Source organism: Poecilia latipinna, unplaced genomic scaffold, assembly GCF_001443285.1.
Source record: "Poecilia latipinna isolate Pla-1442-1.1 unplaced genomic scaffold, P_latipinna-1.0 Scaffold2315, whole genome shotgun sequence".
In the NCBI taxonomy this organism is placed as follows: Eukaryota; Metazoa; Chordata; class Actinopteri; order Cyprinodontiformes; family Poeciliidae; genus Poecilia; species Poecilia latipinna.
In genome coordinates, this window is record NW_015114931.1 from 23,111 (window position 1) to 42,800 (window position 19,690).

The following is a 19,690-nucleotide window of genomic DNA, read 5'->3' on the forward strand; positions in this document are numbered from 1 at the left end:
CTGTACAGCTTTTGGGTTCTGCCTGGATAAAGCTATGGGGCTTTTCTATAATGACCCATTGCTCAGGCTTAGGAATAAATGGCATAGCAAATAGATGAGATACACTCAGGGAAATGCCAGTAATGATCTTGTTTTTCAGGGAGTTAAAGGATTATCTAATGGTATTACTGAAAACATCTGTGTAAGCATCATCCACTGCTCACAGCCTCGCTGTTGTCTCATTTTGCTGGCAGATGTTCAACGGCTACAGGTTGACAGTCACTTTTTTTTTTTAAATTCAAATCTTCTTTGTGGATTAGCAAACCAATGATTCCTATGTGGAAAAAAATGACAAGAAAAAGAAGAAGAAGAAGAAGTTAAATTGGAGGAAATGGTAAAAACCTTTAGACAACAAAAGAAGGGATATGAGATAATTTAATCCTTTTGCTCGTTGCCCCCTGCTTAGAGGATGGCAGTTGGGATATCGTCTTTGTTACATGTGTATAAAGCAGATTATTGCTATCACATTTAGTGATATTACAAACACGATGTGATTGCCCGTTTTTAGTTGTTTTTTAATTTTTTTCCTTCTCTCTTTTGTCGTTATCCCTGTGTGCGTATCTGCTATATCCAAGCTCTTCCGTGCGTCATAGGTAATGCTCCTCTTTTTCTCCTGTTTAGTTTTCAAGGTGCATATCCTCTTGTTTTCCCACCGTACATAACATCATTTATTCCAGCGGACTTTCATTTCGCTGATTTAATCTTTTTTTTTTTTATCCCCCCCACTTACCTAAACTGAATTTATTTGGAGAAATAATGATGGTTCATCTGTGCAGAGAGATGCTACCTTTGGGAAAGGCCGTCTCTCTCTGTACCGATCTGCTTTCCCCTCCATCCAAAGCCCACTCAGAGCCATACAATAGGGCTGTTGGTGGGTGTATGGGGGAAGTGGAGGTGGGTGGGGTGGGGGTCGCTGATATCTGAAATGTAATGAAATAAAAGATGAGCTTTTGCCAGATGTGAGGGGAAAAAAATCACACACGTTTTGTGCAGAAGGGAGATAGTGGGGGGTCGGGGGGTTGGGAGTGGGGCTTCATCATCATGCACTGCTGAGTGTTGGTGGACACGTGGCTTGATAGGATGGAAATTGTATGTGCTCATTTGCGCAGTTTACGCTCTGTGGCTGAACAAGAGCAGCGATGAAGCACCTGTACCCTCCCAACCCCCTTCTGCTAACCTGCTTGTCTGTTTGTTGCCTGTGAAGCCAGTCTGCCACTTCTGTTATTGGATTTTATGCAGAAGTGTTCCTGACAACAGTCAGAAATTTTCTATTATTTAGTGCAGCCTTCCTCTGACCAATGCATTTAATGAAAATAAGCAATTCCCTTGCCTCTGTTGATATATTTAGCTGTGTTTTATATGTTACTTTTATGAAAAAAAACCCAACAGATTTTATTTTTACATCATTATTAGAACTGTCATAGCAGTATGACAGAGATGATCTGTGAAAATATCAATCTCTTCCCTGAGCCACTATTGGTGTCTGAGGAAATGTACCGCTCCCAATGGAGAAGCAACCAATCAGAGCCAGAAGGCAGGTCTTAGCACTGTCAGTCACACTTATGTACGTGCAGCTAAATGTTCTAGTGGCGGAGAAACAACTCATTGTTCCAGGAAAACCGTTTATCCACTGTCATCAGTGGCCATGCTAGCTAGCTTTTGCATTCATGACAGGCTGTGCTAGCTGCAGCATACTAGACAGCTTCAAGGGTGGGGTGAGTAGCGCCACACACAGGAATGATTGACAGCGCTAAGGTTAGCTCTGTTTGATTCTAGTTAGCACTGTGAGAAGGCAGAAGAGCTCAATTTATTTCACAGATTATTATATGTACAGCATTTTTACAGTTACTGAAGATAACAGTTTCTTGATTGTGCTATAAAATGACTCTATATGTCTGGAACACATAATACCGCCCCTTTAAGAAGCCCCTACTGTTTCTGACATTCCCTATTCAGATCGTCATCACAACAGTTTCTCTATGAAACATTGTTGAGGGGTAGATTTTATGATGAGTTTTTTGTTAGTTTTATGATAAGTTTTTAAGCGACATGTGTTTAATTGTTGCTGCCACTAGTCTGAAGGAACAGACTGAAGGAGGAGCAGGGGAGGGGTACTCTGTGTTAAATTCTTGAACAATATATAATTTTTTTTCCACAGTTAGCTCAGTAATTAAACCTTCAGCTAGGGGCATGACCAAGCAATCAAAAAGAATGACTTATGTCTTTTACTCCTTAACCCCCTATTTGAAGGAAATATGATGAGATATGAACAGATTCTTTTGCAAAGCTATAAAAAAAGCTCTTCTAAAATCCATTTAAAATTCGTAACTCAGCTTGATGGTGTTTCAGAGTCCAGGGCATATTATGCATGTCATATGTATATTACATTACTTTATATAGGATGAAATATTACTTCATTAACAAGGGTGATGTGATGTGGGAATGCAGTCACAATTCAAGAATGATAAGGGGAAAGCTACAGAAGTGATGTATATGGATGGATTGTTTTCAGTGGTTGCACCCTCTCACCTTAATGTCTTCATATTTGTCTTCATAAACTCCAATTAGTTGGGCCGCATAATACATATTGAGCATCTCCTGCAATTTGGTTGCTTGAAGGAAACATTAAATAGACTAATCTCCACTCCATAATGTATGTCCCACAGTGCCCTGTTCTATAGGGCCGTCTTGCTTATTCTCGTTGGCTCTTGTTGCAGCAGTTTACTTGGATATTTTTATTTTCAATTATGAGTAAAACTGAGTTTGCGATCAGAGTTGGTTGTTTTTCAGGTTTGATTTAGCAAATCAAAACTGAAGGGAACTATTGAAGAATGTTGGTGTGGAAATTTCCAAAAATGGTTAGAGATTTATGACATGATATCAGTCATTTGATACAAGAAATTGAGGTGAGAGAACTGTTAGGATTTTTTCCTTTATTTCACACCAAACTAACTTATATTTTCCTACTTTTCTCTTCTAAAGCTTTTACAGTGATTTAATAAAAAAAAAACAAAAAAAAAAAACACTTACCGTTTAAGTTTAAAGGGAGAGCTATAGGTAGCTTAACACAACTTAATTGTGAGCTAGTAAAATTACCATTGGGTGATCATTGCCAATAGATAATACGTCTGATAGAATATGGAAAGGCTTAGCTGCCCAACCTGTCACGGCCAGCTAAACTAGCTTCCTCTTTGGTTCCCTAGCAACAACCAGTTGAATAACTTGCGCAGCAGCAGCTTCAGGTTTCACCACCATGCCTCATAGCTGCTGTGTGAAGTGAAAGCTGTGAATAAAATGGGAAAGGTCATGTGACAAGTTGGGTAGATATGTAAAATATAAAATAAAAAACCCTATCAATAATTATTGATATCGACTGATCAGGATATATTTTTCAGCCATATTGTGCAGCCTTATTGTTGTGGACTTAATATATTGAGCAATAATATTGTCTTTTTTTCCCCGTTTATGTTTTTGTTTATTTCCTTTTTGTTCTGTGCCCAATAAGACACAGATCCTCCTAGTAAACTTGGTCTAGAGCTGCCACTGCTTTTCACATGTGACCCTGCTGAATATTTCTGTCAGAATGATTTTAGGCAAAGTGCTTTGTGTAAAATACTGAACACTGCTGTAAAATTTGTCCACCAGTGGTTGTTGTAGAGGAATTTCACCCACTTGGTATTCAGAATATATCAGAATTCTAATTAAAATTAGCTTTTAATTAAATGAAAAATACATCCTCAATGCTTCATATTTATTTTGGTCTCTCTGTTTGCAAACTTGCATAAAGAAATAGCTATCTTCAGATGAAGATGAAATTCTCTTTTTGTTATACTTGGATCCTGAGAAGAATAACTTCACTCTATGACAAGCTGACACTGTAGACGTCCATTTCACATTAAAATGGAATCAACTAAGCGATTTGAGAGATGAAGTCAAAAGTGAGAGACAGCCAACCTCGTTCTTCCCTATTCCACCAACACCTTTGACTTAAATAAAATTGTATTTTCAATCCTGGTATTTAGTTTTATGGTTTAAATGAACACACTACCTCTCTGAGATAAAACCATTATTATTATTGGTTTTATTTTGTCGCTTTCCTCAAGTCTTGTGTTATAAATCCTATAAAACCCTTCCCCTTACCTTTTTTCCTTCCTCAATTTACCGCCTGGCAGCTTTTCACATGCTTAACTCTGCGAGCTATGATGATGAAAAGAGAGTATTTGATTCCAATGTTTCAGGAAGTTTTCAAGAAACCGCAAATACCAGTGAGTTTTGGCTAAGCATCTCACCACTGATAATCAAACAGTTTTTAAACTTTCTCTCCGCTGTACTCCAGCTATCATAGCTTTGGAGAAGCCTTATAAAAAAAAAAATTGTGCTGTGTTTACTAACAGAAACTTAAAAGAAAACTCGATGAGATCTCTCTTAGAAAAGAGGAAAACCTCTTTGAAGAAGAGACGGTTAAACGAGAATGGCAGTGTTGATCTTACAGAAACTTGCAACACAACTTGTATCAGTGCAGGAGGAAAAAACGGGGACAAATTAGATTGACTGTCATGTATTTGGTTTGTCAGATCCTCTGCATTCAGAGACGGTCTTCACACTCGGCTAGGGCAATGAGGGAGCATTAAGCAAGGTGTCTGAAGGGTTGTAAAAGGTATTAAAAGGTAGTAAATGAAATTATCCAAAATTAAGGTCATTAAAAAGTAATAAACACCAATTGATGAGGGATGAATTTTTTTTAGCAACGACCCAACTAATTTTATGTTGGAGTAGGTTTTGAGCTATGTCAATGTTGTCATGATGTCAGCCAGTGTGCGTTCGCTCCTCAGTTGCCATATTTGCTCTGAATAGTAAATAATCATCAGCTCATTTGGTGAAAACATGTGAGGATGATGAGCAGTGAAGGTGAATGGCATGAGTGTGTTTTTTGTTTAAGCTAGACCTAATAAGAAACATTTTTTTCAGTTGTTAACAGTAACTTCTTTATGGTTTTGAGGAGCTTTGATCTTATGTCTTTTTCAGTGCTATTTTTTATATTCACATTATCACTAATCTATTACTTTTTAATCAGTTCAGTTCGCTAAGCCATGTTAGTATCACTTATAGTTACTACTTATACTTTTTATAATAATTGTGTTGTAGTTTCCTTGTTTTGGATTTGTAGTATTTAATTTTGTACTAATAGACAAAATTTGTCTATTAATAGCCATCTACAGAAATGTTAATTATTGGGCATTGTCCCTACCAAATAAATCCTATGTTCATAAGGCAATTGATTATAGTTTGTCACGGAAAGTATTTTGAGTATTTTTAAAGTCCCCTTTGGAGTATTTTAAAGAAAGCGTTGTAAATTAGCATTTCTGCTACAAACATTACGGTTTTTTCTTTAAGAGGATCCTTTGTATTATTCTGTCTTTTCCATTTGATCTGTTCTTAGTGAGCATCGCGTAGTGCAGTCGTTATGGCCCTTGAAGAGGTATTTGACTGGCTTTTCCAACAAACTAATCTGACATGCACCCAGCTCACACGGTGTGTTGAAAGGGTTTGTTTGTTGGACATTGATCTTCTTTCTTGATTCCATAAGCGTCCCACAGTTGAAACCCAAAATCTTTCTTCCATTTTCCATCTCTGTTGTTGTTCACCAGGGGTGGGCTCAATCACCTCTGCTTTTTATTCTCTGCATGAATACAGCGAGAGCAGACGTCCAAGCAGCATCACACTCATGGATGGTGTTAGAGTAACACCATGGCTATAACTCCTAATGTCAAACTCGACAGCAGGATAAAAAATAGGCAGAGAACAGCTGTAAAAGAAATAATAATAATAAAAACAAGATCTGAAAGAGGGTGCCAGGGCAGAAACCAGTTTACCCAGCAGTAACTTAGTTTTGGTTTTGACGATGATAGGACATTCCAACTTCTTCTATTGTCTTCGTATAAACTTAAGAACTTTATTAAAGGCAAGATCTTTAGGCTGGACAGCAAATAGTTGTCTTGTTTATGCATTCATCTCCTGATTTTATTGGATCTTTGCACCTGTCCTTAGATACTTTAGTCCTCTTGCCTCTTTCTCTTCAACTCCCCAACACCGTGTAGACAGGTAAAGATGGGCAGTGTTTAGTCTTTCTACAAACTATAAACTCTGCAATGTGGAAATCTCACTTCAGCAGTCACTATGTTATTCTGAAACGATACTACGTCTAGAAATAAAAGGTTTGAGTAAATGATAAATCAATGTGACCAATAAATGCAATTGACTCTTAGTAGAAAACATGAAATGATGAACATTTTTCCAACACTATGTTGCCATTGTGCTTCTCACCAAATAAACTCTTTAATCTGTCTCTGCTATCACTGCTACTGGTGTTTAAAAAAAAAAAAAAAACTATTATAAAGAAACAATGGTTAGCCCGGTGGGGCGCAAGTAAAGCCTGGTGGCCCGCCAGGCTTATAATGCACCGAGGAAACCCCTGAGAAAGTGGAGATCAGCCGGCAAGAGAGAAGAACTGGCACCTCTGGGGAACATTTGCTAACCCCCTCATATCACTTGCAACATCTCATATCACAAATTACTCCAATGTTAAATAAACAAACTATTCAGGCAGATGGAGGAAGCCTGTTTTCTTAATTCAGTCTAGGTATTTCCATCAAAAGAAAAGTGCCTTTAGTGACAGAACGTCTTTGTGCGTGCTAATGGGATGCTTCAGAGGCAGATTTGCTTTTTTTCTTTCTTTTTTTTTTTCTTTTATTTTCTTTGTCTGCTGCAGTATCTCTGAGCTGTAAGACATTATTACCAAACAACTTTCTCTTTTATGGTGACATCTGAAGGAATTCCTGTCAAAATCAGAAAAAAAGAATATCATCTCTGGAGGACAGAGCAGAAACATTAGCTCGCTTTGATGTTTTCTCTAGAACTGGAATGCAGTTAAATGAAATGCTATTTATGAAAAATATAGCAGCTTAACCTGTTGATACAAAAGTGATACAATCAGCTTTCGTAAATACACAGCCTGTGTTTGTGTGGGCACGTGTAAACATATTTTACAGCCCGGTTGTTGACATGTAGTTGTGTTTGTGACAGCCAGATACCAGTACAGTTTTTTTATTATTATTATTATTATTGAAAAGATTTTAATCGGAGGATAATTTCTCACACGTTTCAAATTGTATGCTAAAGAGCTAATTAACAAGGGCTCTTTCGGAGTTCACAAGCTTCTCTGACATCTTAATTAGATCTTAATGACATTTCCGCTGGAAAGGCTGAGCAGAGTACAACTGTGCAAATATACGACGTGATAGGAGAACGCAACCGGCACAACAGATAAGTGCAAACTAAAATGTCGAGATTGGGCTCTTTAGGAGTTGAACTATATGCAGATTAGTAGTGATATAGAACAGCCTTCTTTATATGTGCCAACCTGTTCCATTGTATGTTCTATTTTAAAATGGAGCTATGGAAATCTGGATTTTATTAACAGCCTCCTTTACCATATCAGCCATCTTGCCGCTTTTCCTTTCTCCCAGTGAGATATGGGAGTATGCATCGCCCAGTAATTACTGTGCCTACGTCCCAGTAGAATCGCACCTCTCATATCGGCCTCTTACTCAGATCCTTAGCATTTATTACCATAAAATGTCACCCTGGAAATAACTAGATATGCTTTGCAGTGCCAGTGGAGGTAGTGTGATAATGATGTTTTTGGCAGATAGATGGCTGATTAGATACAATGATCTTCTGTAGTGCTGTGTTTTGCATTGTAGATGGCTTTTCATGGTCTGCAGTGGATTGCATTCCCCACCCCCCCACCCCCCGGTGGGCATGCGGTGTATTTTTAGCTGTAGGGTGGATGCCCATTTATTCATTTCTAAACAAAGTCAGCAGACTCTGTTGAACGAAATACAGCAACCACAATGCATTGAAAAACTTCTATGAGTGTCCACAGACCTCTGAACCTACCCGTTACTACAATGAGATGTTACACGCAAAATCCCTCCCTCCAACTTCCTGCTGGAGGGCAATAAACTGCTTACCAACTATGACTAGCATTGGTTAGCTGTCAAGTTGTTATATTACGCTAATTCTTAAATGTAGACACGATATATAAAAGAAAAAAGGACACAATATTTTGCTACTAATTGTCAGACTGACAACTAAATAAGAAGGTCCAAGGGTTTCAGTGCCAAATTTTAATCAAAAAGAAAAATAGCAAGAGGAAGGGTAGTAGGTCAGTTATGCTAGCTTGACTTTGACAATCTTAACATGTAGTTGTGCTGTGGAATTCGGTGTGTTTCAGTTCAGAAAAAAAAAACGGGGGGATGCACACACCAACTCTGAAAGATCATCAGTAGAGCAGGTGTCTAAATTAACTAATCAATCGATCACTGCTGTGTTCAGAATATTGCTTATTAATAATCGCAAAATAAATATGCCTTATAAAAAAGCCTGAAAACATAACAATGTAATGGACTGAATGTTCTGTTCTTTGTGTGGGAAATGTTTGCGTGTTTTCTGGTGTTGAATCCTGATACACTGTTGGAGCTGCTGTTTGCTAGTTGCTATGGCAATAGGTCTGAGTGTAGCATAAGGCCGACACAGAGAGCGATTAAAAAAAATAAAAAAAAAAGAATACGAGTGGTTTTGAGTTGCTCTAAAATGTCTTCTTTTTCTGCGTTATTTCTTCCTTTGCCGTGGAGCATGGCACTAAATCAGTAATACCGACATCTCCAAAATTTGCGAAATTTCTAGATGTAAACAATAGCATGCAAACCATCAACATGTGCCAGCTGTTGGCTCACAGTACAATCACGCGGATGCAAACAAAGTCTGAATCTTAACATCAGAGAGGGTAATTGATTCAAACCATCAAAGGCAAATATTTATTTGCCAGACAAATTGCTGGTTCTGATTTTTGCTGGGCTCAGCTGGCCTGCGCCACTCTTCACTTGAGATCGACCATTAGAGTAGACCGGACTGGGAAATGGGAGGAGAGGGAGAAAAACAAACAACTTGTATAGGAAAGGGGCCGATTGCTGGGGGTGGGTAGGAGGAACCCAGCGAAAGAGAGCCCCACCTGGAGTTTTTATCACAGAAAACGAAGATGGAAAGGCTTAATAGAAACTCTGTCTGAGGTCCTTCACAGAGGCCAGAACCGGGGAATAAACTGAGTGGATGGAGGTTGAAAGCTTGTGCAGCAGGAGACGCATTACGGAGATTCTGTTGGCTGGAACAGATGCTGTTCTGTATGCAGCCGTGTCTGTTTATCACTTCCTAAGCCTTCTGTGTCTTCTCTGTTCTTCCCGCTTTCTGTCTAGCCTGAATCTGTCAGACTTAAACCACAAGTACCTGGCATGAACCACCTTTTTTTGCAACTACCCCCTCTCCTGCAGCTCTGTCCTCTCTTTCAAATGGTTCGTTTACTTGTTCTTTGTTCCACTCGAATTTTATTCATTTTACTTAGCCTTAATGACTTTACTTACATTAATTTGCCCATAAAGGGCTATAAAAGTAAATGCTTGTTTTCTCAGTAATGCATCCTGTTGTTCTCTCAAAGAATTTTGGGCCCATAGATGCATGTTTAATTTGTTAGTTATCCTCACAAGAAGCTTATTTTTTCTCTCCTCTATTACTTTAAACTGGAACATTAGGTCCACATGATTTGTGTTACACTTTCATAACCTACTTGTGCTTGGGAGCATTTACCCTGAATGGCTTATTTTCTTCAAGCAAACTGTAGTTGAAGCAGTTTTTTTTTCTTGTTTCCAGGCAGATTAGCAAAGAATCCAGGCCATAGATGGGATTAAAAAGCATATAAACTTGAATAACTGTAAAGGGATAGTTCAGATTTAAGTGAGGTTCTATAAAGTAATTTGTTATTAGAGATCAACTGATTGTGCTGATATCCAAAACCTGTTTTTTGTAATGCTTCTGTGTGCTCATAATCATCATTCATGATTTAGACTTATGAATCAATAATAAAAGTCAATCTAGGTCATTGTTTTTTCTTTAACTGGTAGCAGAGGCTACAACGCTTTGCATACTTAAAAGTATGTTGGCTTTAAAACTAGCCATATCATTGTAATTTAGCTATTAGCATGGTTAGCACAGCTACCATGACAAATACCTTGCATTAAGTCTTGTTCTCTCTCACTCTCTAGCAGCCTAAATATACCATGTACATGTCTCTTACTTTGCCCCACTGATGGTGAAACGAAGCAAACTTTGAGTTTTTTTACTCACAATAGCATGTTTTTCATTAACAAGTGTTCAACAAGTTAGGGCTAAAAACAATGGCTATCACTGACGTCACATGACTACTGTTGCCTGTAGTCATGTAGCGTCGCATTTCAGTCAGTTTACAGAAAAGTGAAGAAATCTCTAGATCAATGGAAAGCTAGCAGCTAGCCAGACACACCTCCTATTTGACCTGATTTTGGCAATTTAAAATAGCTGAAAATATTAAATCTTATTCTAGCAGCTACTAGTGTGCTACACTACTAAATGCCATTTTTCAAATTACAGATAATTGCTTGTAGTGTGTTGTGTGGCAGGCCTGCTGTTCTCAGCCCTGCATTAGCTGCATTTGGCTGGCAGACTCAGTGAAGCTGCATCTCATCAATTTGCGCCACCCAGTGTCGGGTCATCAACAGCAAGTTTTGGAGAACCTGTAATTATAAGGTACCTTCTGCAGATTTCTGAGTAAAGCCAGGATCAAGGTTAATTCCTTTGGCCGGTTTATACAATACAACACAGTCGCTTCCAGGTAGCGCTCTTTTTGTCCTCTCCAATGTAGCAGTGCTACATAAAGTGGACAGGTGTTGTCTCAGCCCTTTGTTTTAAACTTCCATGACATCACAAAGTTTATTTCCTGAAACTCCTCCTCTTCCCACTGAAGTGGATTTTGGGATAAATAGTCCTTATACTTTCCTCCTGTAGTAAGTCCTTCATGGCTGTAGTCTAACACTGAAAACACCCTCATATAGTTCCACTTAATAAATCCAAAAAACGTTAAAAAAACATCCTAACTCTACCTTTGTTTCTTTTCACTTACCTAACTTAGTAACCTCAAATGATGAATAACCTTCATATATCAGTGCTGTTATGCTACGTTTTGGCCATTATTGGCTGGTCATGAAGCCACAAAGCAGCTCTGTCTGTAAACCTGTCGTTTTGAGTCAGCCATTGATCAGCAAAATCGTCAGACTCGATGAGTTGTGGTTTAGCCTGCTGCTCCAACAAAGGAATTGACGTACCTCAGCTTTTCCATAATCACACAGTGCCTCGCATGGCATGCGCATCGATCCCCATAGCAAGAATCAAGGCGAGGCACACATGGTCTGTGACTGCGCTGATTATTGCTTCTGTGTTTCACAGATTCACGGAGGCGGACACCATCATAATGGGGGACGTGACGTACGGCGCCTGCTGCGTGGACGACTTCACTGCCCGTGCCCTGGGAGCAGATTTCATGGTTCACTATGGCCACAGCTGTCTGAGTATGGTTCTTTATCTCCCTTGTACATGTTTGTCTGGTTCTTTATTGCTCTGAATGCCTAAAGAGAAAAAGAAAAAAAACACCAAGGTTACCCACCTACAGTCAGTGAGCTACCTGGAAAAAAACATGTAACCCACATGGACATAAAAAAATGACAGAGATTGACAGGAGTTATTGATGAAAGCAAAATGTAGATAATTAGAATCATGCAAACCTTGCAAATGTAATTACAGCGCTTAGAATTTTCGGCAATTTGTCGAGTTGCAACAACTTATTTCAGTGCATTTTGTCAGGATTTTATTTTGAAGACCAACAACTTGTAGCGGACAACTGAAGACCCAGCGGGTCTTTGCAGCATCACATTCACATCAGTTGAAAACACACCAGCAATGTCCTTTGGAAACCTCAAGCATTTCCGCAGGACCTTCACGCGTCTCACCTCACTGTCTGTCTGTCTTTTACACGTGGGAAGAAATGTTAAATCAATAATTTTGATACATAGCTGCCAGAACAAGCTCACCTCGGCAAAATACCAGAAATGACCAACAGAATCTTAATGTGACTGAAAACAAAGGAAATGTTTTTTCCTCCCCTGTTTTTGTTAGTTTGGCCGTTATTCATCAATTGTAGCGAAATGATGGTTAGTGCTGATATTTTTATTTCTAGGGAGTGGGGGACAGTCGCACATCAATGAATCTGCTTAAAAGCAACAAAGTTGAAGTTTTTAAAGTCAGTTTCAGGGTTAAGTTAGACGAGAAGAAATTGCCAGAACATTTTTGTTTATGGCCATCTTTCTGTCTGTGATCTTAGCCTTCATCTCTCAGCCATGAGACATCATTTGCACTGTTTCCTAAGATTTCAACCACCTGTGAAAGATGAAAGACTCGGGCCTCAGAGTGACTCAGAGCTACTGTCTCCTCTGTGTTCCTTTCATTTTCTCTGCAGTGTTTTTTTTCCCTTTTAAATATATAATTTATCCCATCCTCTTAAGTACCATTGTCAGAGAGTACCTTAGAACTAGGCATCCAAAATCAATGTGACTTGATTAAAACAAATCAGATATTCTACAGTTCATCTGAGCAATATATTTAGATGCTTTTTTCCATTGGTTTAAAACAAATGTGTCCATGTGTTAAAACAGCTCAGATGTAACTGTACACCTTAACCTCCTTTAGAGTAGGGATGGATCTATAAATATGCAGATCGCTCCACACCTCTCCCCTCAGCGTTCACTTGCAGTTAAATCAGATCTGCTCAGGTTTAACTCTTGGTTATCGCTTTCACTGACAGACATGATGCAGACTCACTGTGATAGTGCAGTTATCTATTTATTTTTGTTGAGATTAAAGTTTGTACAGTCTTGCACAACAACAACAAAAAAGACATTGGAAAAAGAGTATCACCATCAAAAACACAAAATGTTACCAAGTATGTATGTCTAGTTTCTAGAGAAAATTACTCGGTGCACTTGAAATAAGACAAAACTAACTTTCAACTATAATTTCAGCAAGGTATAAGAGCTTGTTTTAAGTCAGTAATTCCTTAGTATAGATTAAAAAGTATTTGTTCTATTGGCAGATTATTTCACTTAAAACAAAGCATTTTTTTCTCACGTTATAAGTGAAATAATCTGCCTGTAAAAGTAGTACTTTTTTAATCAATATTAAGGAGTTACTAATTTCTCTTGCTGGAAAGTTACTTGTAAGTTAGGTTTTTTATTATTTCAAGTGTAAACAATATTTTGACTACTATGTATCAAAAATACTTGGTACGATTTTGTGATTTTGCAGTGCAATGCCAAAGATGTTTTGACTTTGCTAATATTAAGCTTTTTCTCACTCACCAGCTTTAGTAGATGCAAAAAGAATATTGATTAAGTGGTATTGTGTATCTAGTATTGTATATCTAGTTCTATACCTACTGTCTTGCTACCTGAGCAGATGGTTACAAAAGAAATCTTATTTTACACTTGTTACTTTGTAGAAAGTTATTTTTTTCTGCCCAATAAACATTTGACAAACAATTTTTTAGATGTAAATTCTGTTTTAGATTCTGTTTTAAAATCTATTTGGTAAATTGTTTTAGATAACTTCATTTAGTTAAAACTTTAATATGACGTCAACTATCTTTACTCTGTGTCATAATTGCTCATGTCCATTAAGATCAAACACTTGTTAGAAGATTGCCTATATGCTCACTTTTAACAAATGAATCTTGTATCTGTTTGTTGATGAGCCCATGTTCCATTATCAACATTTACTTTTTAATAAATTTGCCCACATAGCTGTTTACATGTTTGTTTGTTTTTATGCTGTTGTTTAATAAGGAGCTGTGCTAATAGGCCTTATTGCTATAACGCATGAGAATAAAACCCAGGGATTGTGCAGTGAGTCCTGTCTGTCTCATTGACTGTTTCTCTAATTGCGGCACCTAAGTGCACTCAGACCGCCGTGGTAATGTGAACACAGATCGATGTCGCTTTGCTCTGCCCTTTTACTGTTTGGCAGTACCGATAAACAAGCAACGGACAGATGGTAGTCTCAGCTCAGAGGTTTACTCGTCGTGCGCAACACTTTTAGTCTTAGTTTTACCTCCTTGGGCCCTGTAGCCAATAATACCCATCAATATCCATACCTTATACTTCCTGGATCAAATGTAGAGTCGCTAATCCTTTCTCTATCCAGTTAATTTTACAACCCCACCTCTCTCACACTCTGGATAATTTTTACTTTTTCCACATCTGCCTTGTGCGGCAAACTATTTGGACTTCCTTTAGCCGTCTATGAAATCTCCCTCTCTCTGAATTAATTTGGTCTTCTTCAGCATATTTCTGTTGGGATTTCCTCATTTATTCACTCTTGTTTCATTCCTGTCTGCTTTCAGTCTCCTGTGAAGAAAAAGGTTTGGATGTCTGTGTGCTTTCTGAATTCACGTATCTTTCTTTGCTCATGAGTTGTTTAATGTGGGACATTAAGGAACCTCCTCCAATCTTGAAATTTTCACCTTAATGGACCATTTATTCAATTAAAACAAGATGTCCTCTTGCTCCCGATGAGCATATTACGTGAAATAAAATGATGAATAATAGGTTTTGTCAAAACAATTGGTAATTCTTTTGTTTTATGCGTCCCTCACTCCTTTTTTGCCCTTCCTGTCCTGGACTCTTGCCATCTTCACTCAGCAACAACTTCTTCTTCTTCTGCACGTCTCTAGCAACGCCTTCTAAGCCCAAGTGCGTGGTAAATGGCCTATGAAATTAATAGCATTAATAGCGATCACATGTGTCCCTCTACTTCCCTAAATAATTGAGGTCTTTGCATCAGTTCCTGCATGAGTTGGCAACTTGATGGGAATGATTTTCAATTATACCCCGCAGACGCCAGCTGTGAGCTATAAATGCGCCTTCATAGATCCTGTGTAGCTCGACGTCTGAACATGTTAAAGGCTTTAATATTTCGGGCGCTATCAGTTGTGTATATATTGCCGATTCATCTGACAGAAGAGTGAATTATTCATCTGTCTCCTCTTTCCTTTTTTTGTTTGTTTGTCTCCACCTCCCTGCAGTCCCCATAGACTCCACCGCGGGGATCAAGATGCTGTATGTGTTTGTGGATATCCAGATGGACAATGCACACTTCCTGGACACAGTGAAGTTCAACTTCCATCCTGGACAATCCCTGGCACTTGTCAGCACCATTCAGTTTGTTGCAGCATTGCAGGTAATCGACCAAGGCTATTGTTCTCATTTTTAGCTGCAGTGCTTTGCAAATGTGTTCATTCTTTGTCATATTCTGTCATGTCAGAACCAGAAAATTGATTGTGCTTTATTGCGAGTTTATGCAACAACATAAACCGCACAGAAGGTATTAAACACTTAGACGGGAAAATAATAAAATAAGAGAGGGGAAATATATATATATATATATACACACACACACACACATATATTTTTTTTATAAGTCTGAATAAAAGTATCCAACTGCCAGTTACTCTGATACACTTTAATAAAATCCAGTGCAATTACCTTCATAAGTCACTTACTTAATAAATAGTGTTTTACATGTAGTGTAAAACTAAGACTGCACATCAGCTTGAACCCACCGTCCGCATTGCAAAACATGGAGGTGGCAGCACCATGGAACTATGATTTGCATGGACAAAATAAAAGCAAATGAAAAGCAGGGAAGTTGCCAGAGATGATGGGAAGATAGATTGAGTTACACATGTAGAAATATACTGTATGTGAGGCTGATTAATTCTGATTAATTGATTGTTGAAATAATTATCAACAAATTTAGTAACCAATTAGGCCATTTGCTGAAAGAACAACATATTCAGAGCACTAATTAAGCAAAAACTAAAAAAAAAAAACAAAAAACAAACAACAAAACATACATTTTGCTTCTTTCATTACCCTGTTTCCTGTCGAACTACTTTCAAATAAAGACCACTAGAGCCAACAAAACCTTTAAAAAATAATAATAAAAAGTCGCAGGACCAGCCAAACTTCGGAAGTTACTATATAAGAGATACATTATTTGAGCAAACTTGCAACAGGCAGCAAAAGGTGTCAGATTGGGCATGAGGTACAACTTCCCACTAGGTAATGAGATGAAAAACAAAACAAATCCTGAGCTTAAATCAATTTTTTTTTCAAGAGTTCACAACCTGAATCCAAAAGAGAATCTTCAGTTATTTTGCAAAGAAGAATGAAGGGAGTTGAATTGAAATGCAGTCCATTCACTATTTTGCTGTTGTTTTCCTTCCAGTTCACAATATTACACTACTTTCTACTGGACTGTCAAATAATATCCATGTAAGGTAAACTGAAATTAATCTGAATACTTTTGCAAGACATGATACAGTCATGGTATCAGGAAAACATCCAGGGTGATTTCCACAATTTATATTTTTCGTCCTCTCATGAGTTACAGTTTTGACTTCTGTATTTATCCTTCTCTGATTTTTATTTTGTTTTTTGTTTTTTTGGTGCCGCAGAAATATACAGACAAACATTCATCTCAACCCTTGCACAATATATGTATGTTTTTTTTTTGTTGTTTTTTTTGTGGTGCCTGGTTTTCATGAACCCTCCTCTGAGCTCAGTTCAAGTGTGGGTTTGTCAAATCTGGCAGCAGTTATTTTTGCTTTGAAAGGCGCAATGACCTCGGAAAGCCTCTCAGTTCAGCATCATGCTCAGGACTGCTCTTTACATAAGCAGTGGCAGCAGTTATAGTATTAAGCTTTAACATCCCTCTCTCTGGCTTGCTGCCTCGCTGTTCTATAATGTGCTCTGCTGCTTTCATTTTCTGAGTTCTTCACCACTGCTGTGGGCTTTTGCTAATGTAAAATGCACTATTTTTATATCGCTCTACACTCCTGAGTGATTCTAAATTGCATGTTTTGTTATTTTGCTGCGGCTTTCGTGCATCATTGTAGTTTTTTCTTATGCACGGATGCCTATATGGTTTGTTCTTCAGTAGATTTTATTAGATCTAAAGAGTTTCTATGCTGAATTTTCAGGAAAGACTAATGAAGTGATTCAATCTATTTCATTTCATTTTAGATATAATGGAGATTATAATGCAATATCTCTAACTTTTCTATTAATTTATGCTGTCTTTTCAGCCAAAAGGTAGAAAGCAATTAGTTGTAAATTCAGCTTAATTGAAGCCATGTTTTTTTAAATGAATGGTAAATACTCCTAAAAGGGGACGTATTATGCAAAATTCACATTTTGCACATTTTTGTACATCCATTTGGGTTTTACTGCTTCTAAAAACATTCCAAGCGCTTAAAAAAAACAACAACAACAAAAAACACTCCCAATAAGTTAATGTTTTTTGGTGTCTGTTTCAAAAACCTCCTGAATGCTGAGGCCCCGTTTACACGACAACGATTTCAGGGGAAAACGGAAGAGTTTTGTTGCGTTTGTAGTGCGCATTTACACAAAACCACCGAATGTTTTCTCTGACAACGGCACAGATTGAAAACGGGTTCCAGAGTGCGATGTTTCTGAAACGTACCGTTTTCCGTTGTCGTGTAAACCGAGAAAACGGATCTTTTCTTCCAGAGAATCCCCAGCTCATGCATAGTATGACGCAAAACATAGCTGCTTCCTACAATCCACAGAAGAAGAAGAAACTACTCACAATACTGGTGTTACTGTTTCCCCATCAGATACGGTTCCCTCAGCGTCTCTTCACCGCTCCACCGCCCAGGTGGCAAAATACACGGCTGTTTGTTCAGCCTCTTATCTAGAGAACTACGGACCAGCCCCGTCTCCAGACGAGTTTAACAGGGGGGGCATCGACTTAATTTGGGGGGCAAAATGAGTCTACGTAGCTGAACATAGACAACAACATCAGTAGCCTACAGACTACTTGTTAACAAGCTTAACGTGCTGTACTGGTATTAGCTAGCTAGTCATCTTTTAGCTATCATTACCTGCATCCAACAGCTTTACTCAACTCTGTCGGCTAGTTTGGGGAAAAAACTGTGCAAAGTTATTTACGTTTTGCTGGTTTGCTGCCATGATTTGCAGCAGCAGGTCTACTTTGCTGCCTCACAGGTGTAAACCCAGCGCGAGCGTCTCGGCGTTAATGTTGCGTTTGAAGGTGGCTCGGAAAAACAGGTTACGACTTGTTAGCAACGGATTAAACTGTTTTAACTGCTGGAAAAGGTGACAGAGGACATGGATATGGGAAGGGCGGGAGCTCCTATTTTATCAAATTTATATAGGAATAACAGACTGTTGGCCATTCCAAGGTAAAAGCAATAAACAGCTTCCAGTCTGGGGCCCGCTACGGACACCGTGAAAGCTCAAACAAGGTGTTGCAGCAAAGTTATCCCACTTTTTCCAACTGCATGCGCCCTAATCAGGCGCACACAATGCATGTTTTCTCCCAGTCTATGGGAGAACGGTACCTGATAGGGAAACACGAATCCACATGCCTTTAAGTATAACTTTTTTTTAAACATATGCGCACTCAGTTTCAAAGAACCTAGCACCAACTAGGCGCAGCGAGAGCATTACACGTTTTTGATGTGTGCCGTTACTGTGTAAACACAGATCATAATTAGAACGTTTTCGTGTAAACGATCCAACAAAAACAGAACAAAACTTCTGTTTTTGTTGGATTGTTGTCATGTAAACGCCCCCTGAGTCACAAATGAGCAGGCACTGCCCTTCACCTAGGAACCCCAACAAAGGCCAGCCCATCACCTAGCAACACAAGCTTGGGCTTCGGCTCGTTTTACCACTGTATGCGCTGTACAATGGCTGCTGGTATGTACAACAGTTTTATTACTGCAGTAGGCTGCTTTTTCTGAAAAGATGTACAGATGTATAATTGTGTATCTATTTGCCGCCATTTAAATGTTTAGTTGAGGGAAGGAACTTATTTGGATTTAATGTGACAGAAGGCCCTGAAACGGCTCAGAACTGAGCAGACTGAAATCTTATCACCCAACACTGTAATGAATGTTTATATTTTATTGATGTTTTGTTCACTTTTGAATTATCTATAATCAGATCTTATAAATAATACATTTAGAAGTTCTGAACAAAAGGAATGTTATTTTAAACTTCATTAATCAGTTGGAAAACTAAATTCTTGACCTTTCCATAAAGAAATCTTTATAATAATCAGTAATTAATTACACTAATTACTCTACACTGATTATAAAAAAAGGGGCTATTTTAAAAATCTACTCGAAGTGTAACATTCAAATATGATTTATCTAAAAAAAAAATGCAGGAATTTTTTGATCGTTCAGAATCTAGTGCCTAACTTCACTGGAAGGAAAAAAAAAAAACTTTCTTTGGGGAAAAGTGATCAAAATTGCAAAAGTAAAATCCTGCAGACCCTTGTCTCACCCCCTTAGAATAAATATGTGGAAATTCTCTCCCCTCCCCTTCATGTTGCAGGCTGTGAGTGCAGCCCTGAGGCCAGAGTATGATGTGCTTGTCCCCCAGTGTCGGCCTCTGTCACCGGGAGAAATTCTAGGCTGCACCTCTCCACGCTTGGATCGCCACGTCGATGCCATAATGTAAGAAACCTCCTTATTCCTGTCTTCCCCTCTCGCCGGTTCCATGCCCACTCGTGTGATTTAAGTCATAATCACTGTGACAATACTCCCAGTCACATAAAATGT

The 19,690-nt window shown here is 38.4% G+C and overlaps 1 protein-coding gene across 2 annotated transcripts in view; it reads left to right on the forward strand.

The window, feature by feature from the left end:
* Positions 1 to 19,690, forward strand: part of dph1 (diphthamide biosynthesis 1) — a 60,615-nt gene that overhangs the window by 14,117 nt on the left and 26,808 nt on the right. Inside the window, exons 2-4 of one of the 2 annotated variants that reach the window (XM_015018733.1) lie at positions 11,413 to 11,534; positions 15,098 to 15,252; positions 19,464 to 19,585. In XM_015018733.1, the coding sequence (XP_014874219.1) occupies positions 11,413 to 11,534; positions 15,098 to 15,252; positions 19,464 to 19,585 (399 nt within the window). Of the gene's footprint in view, positions 1 to 11,412; positions 11,535 to 14,699; positions 14,766 to 15,097; positions 15,253 to 19,463; positions 19,586 to 19,690 lie in introns of those variants that run through there. The other variant, XM_015018734.1, reaches the window with a different exon arrangement.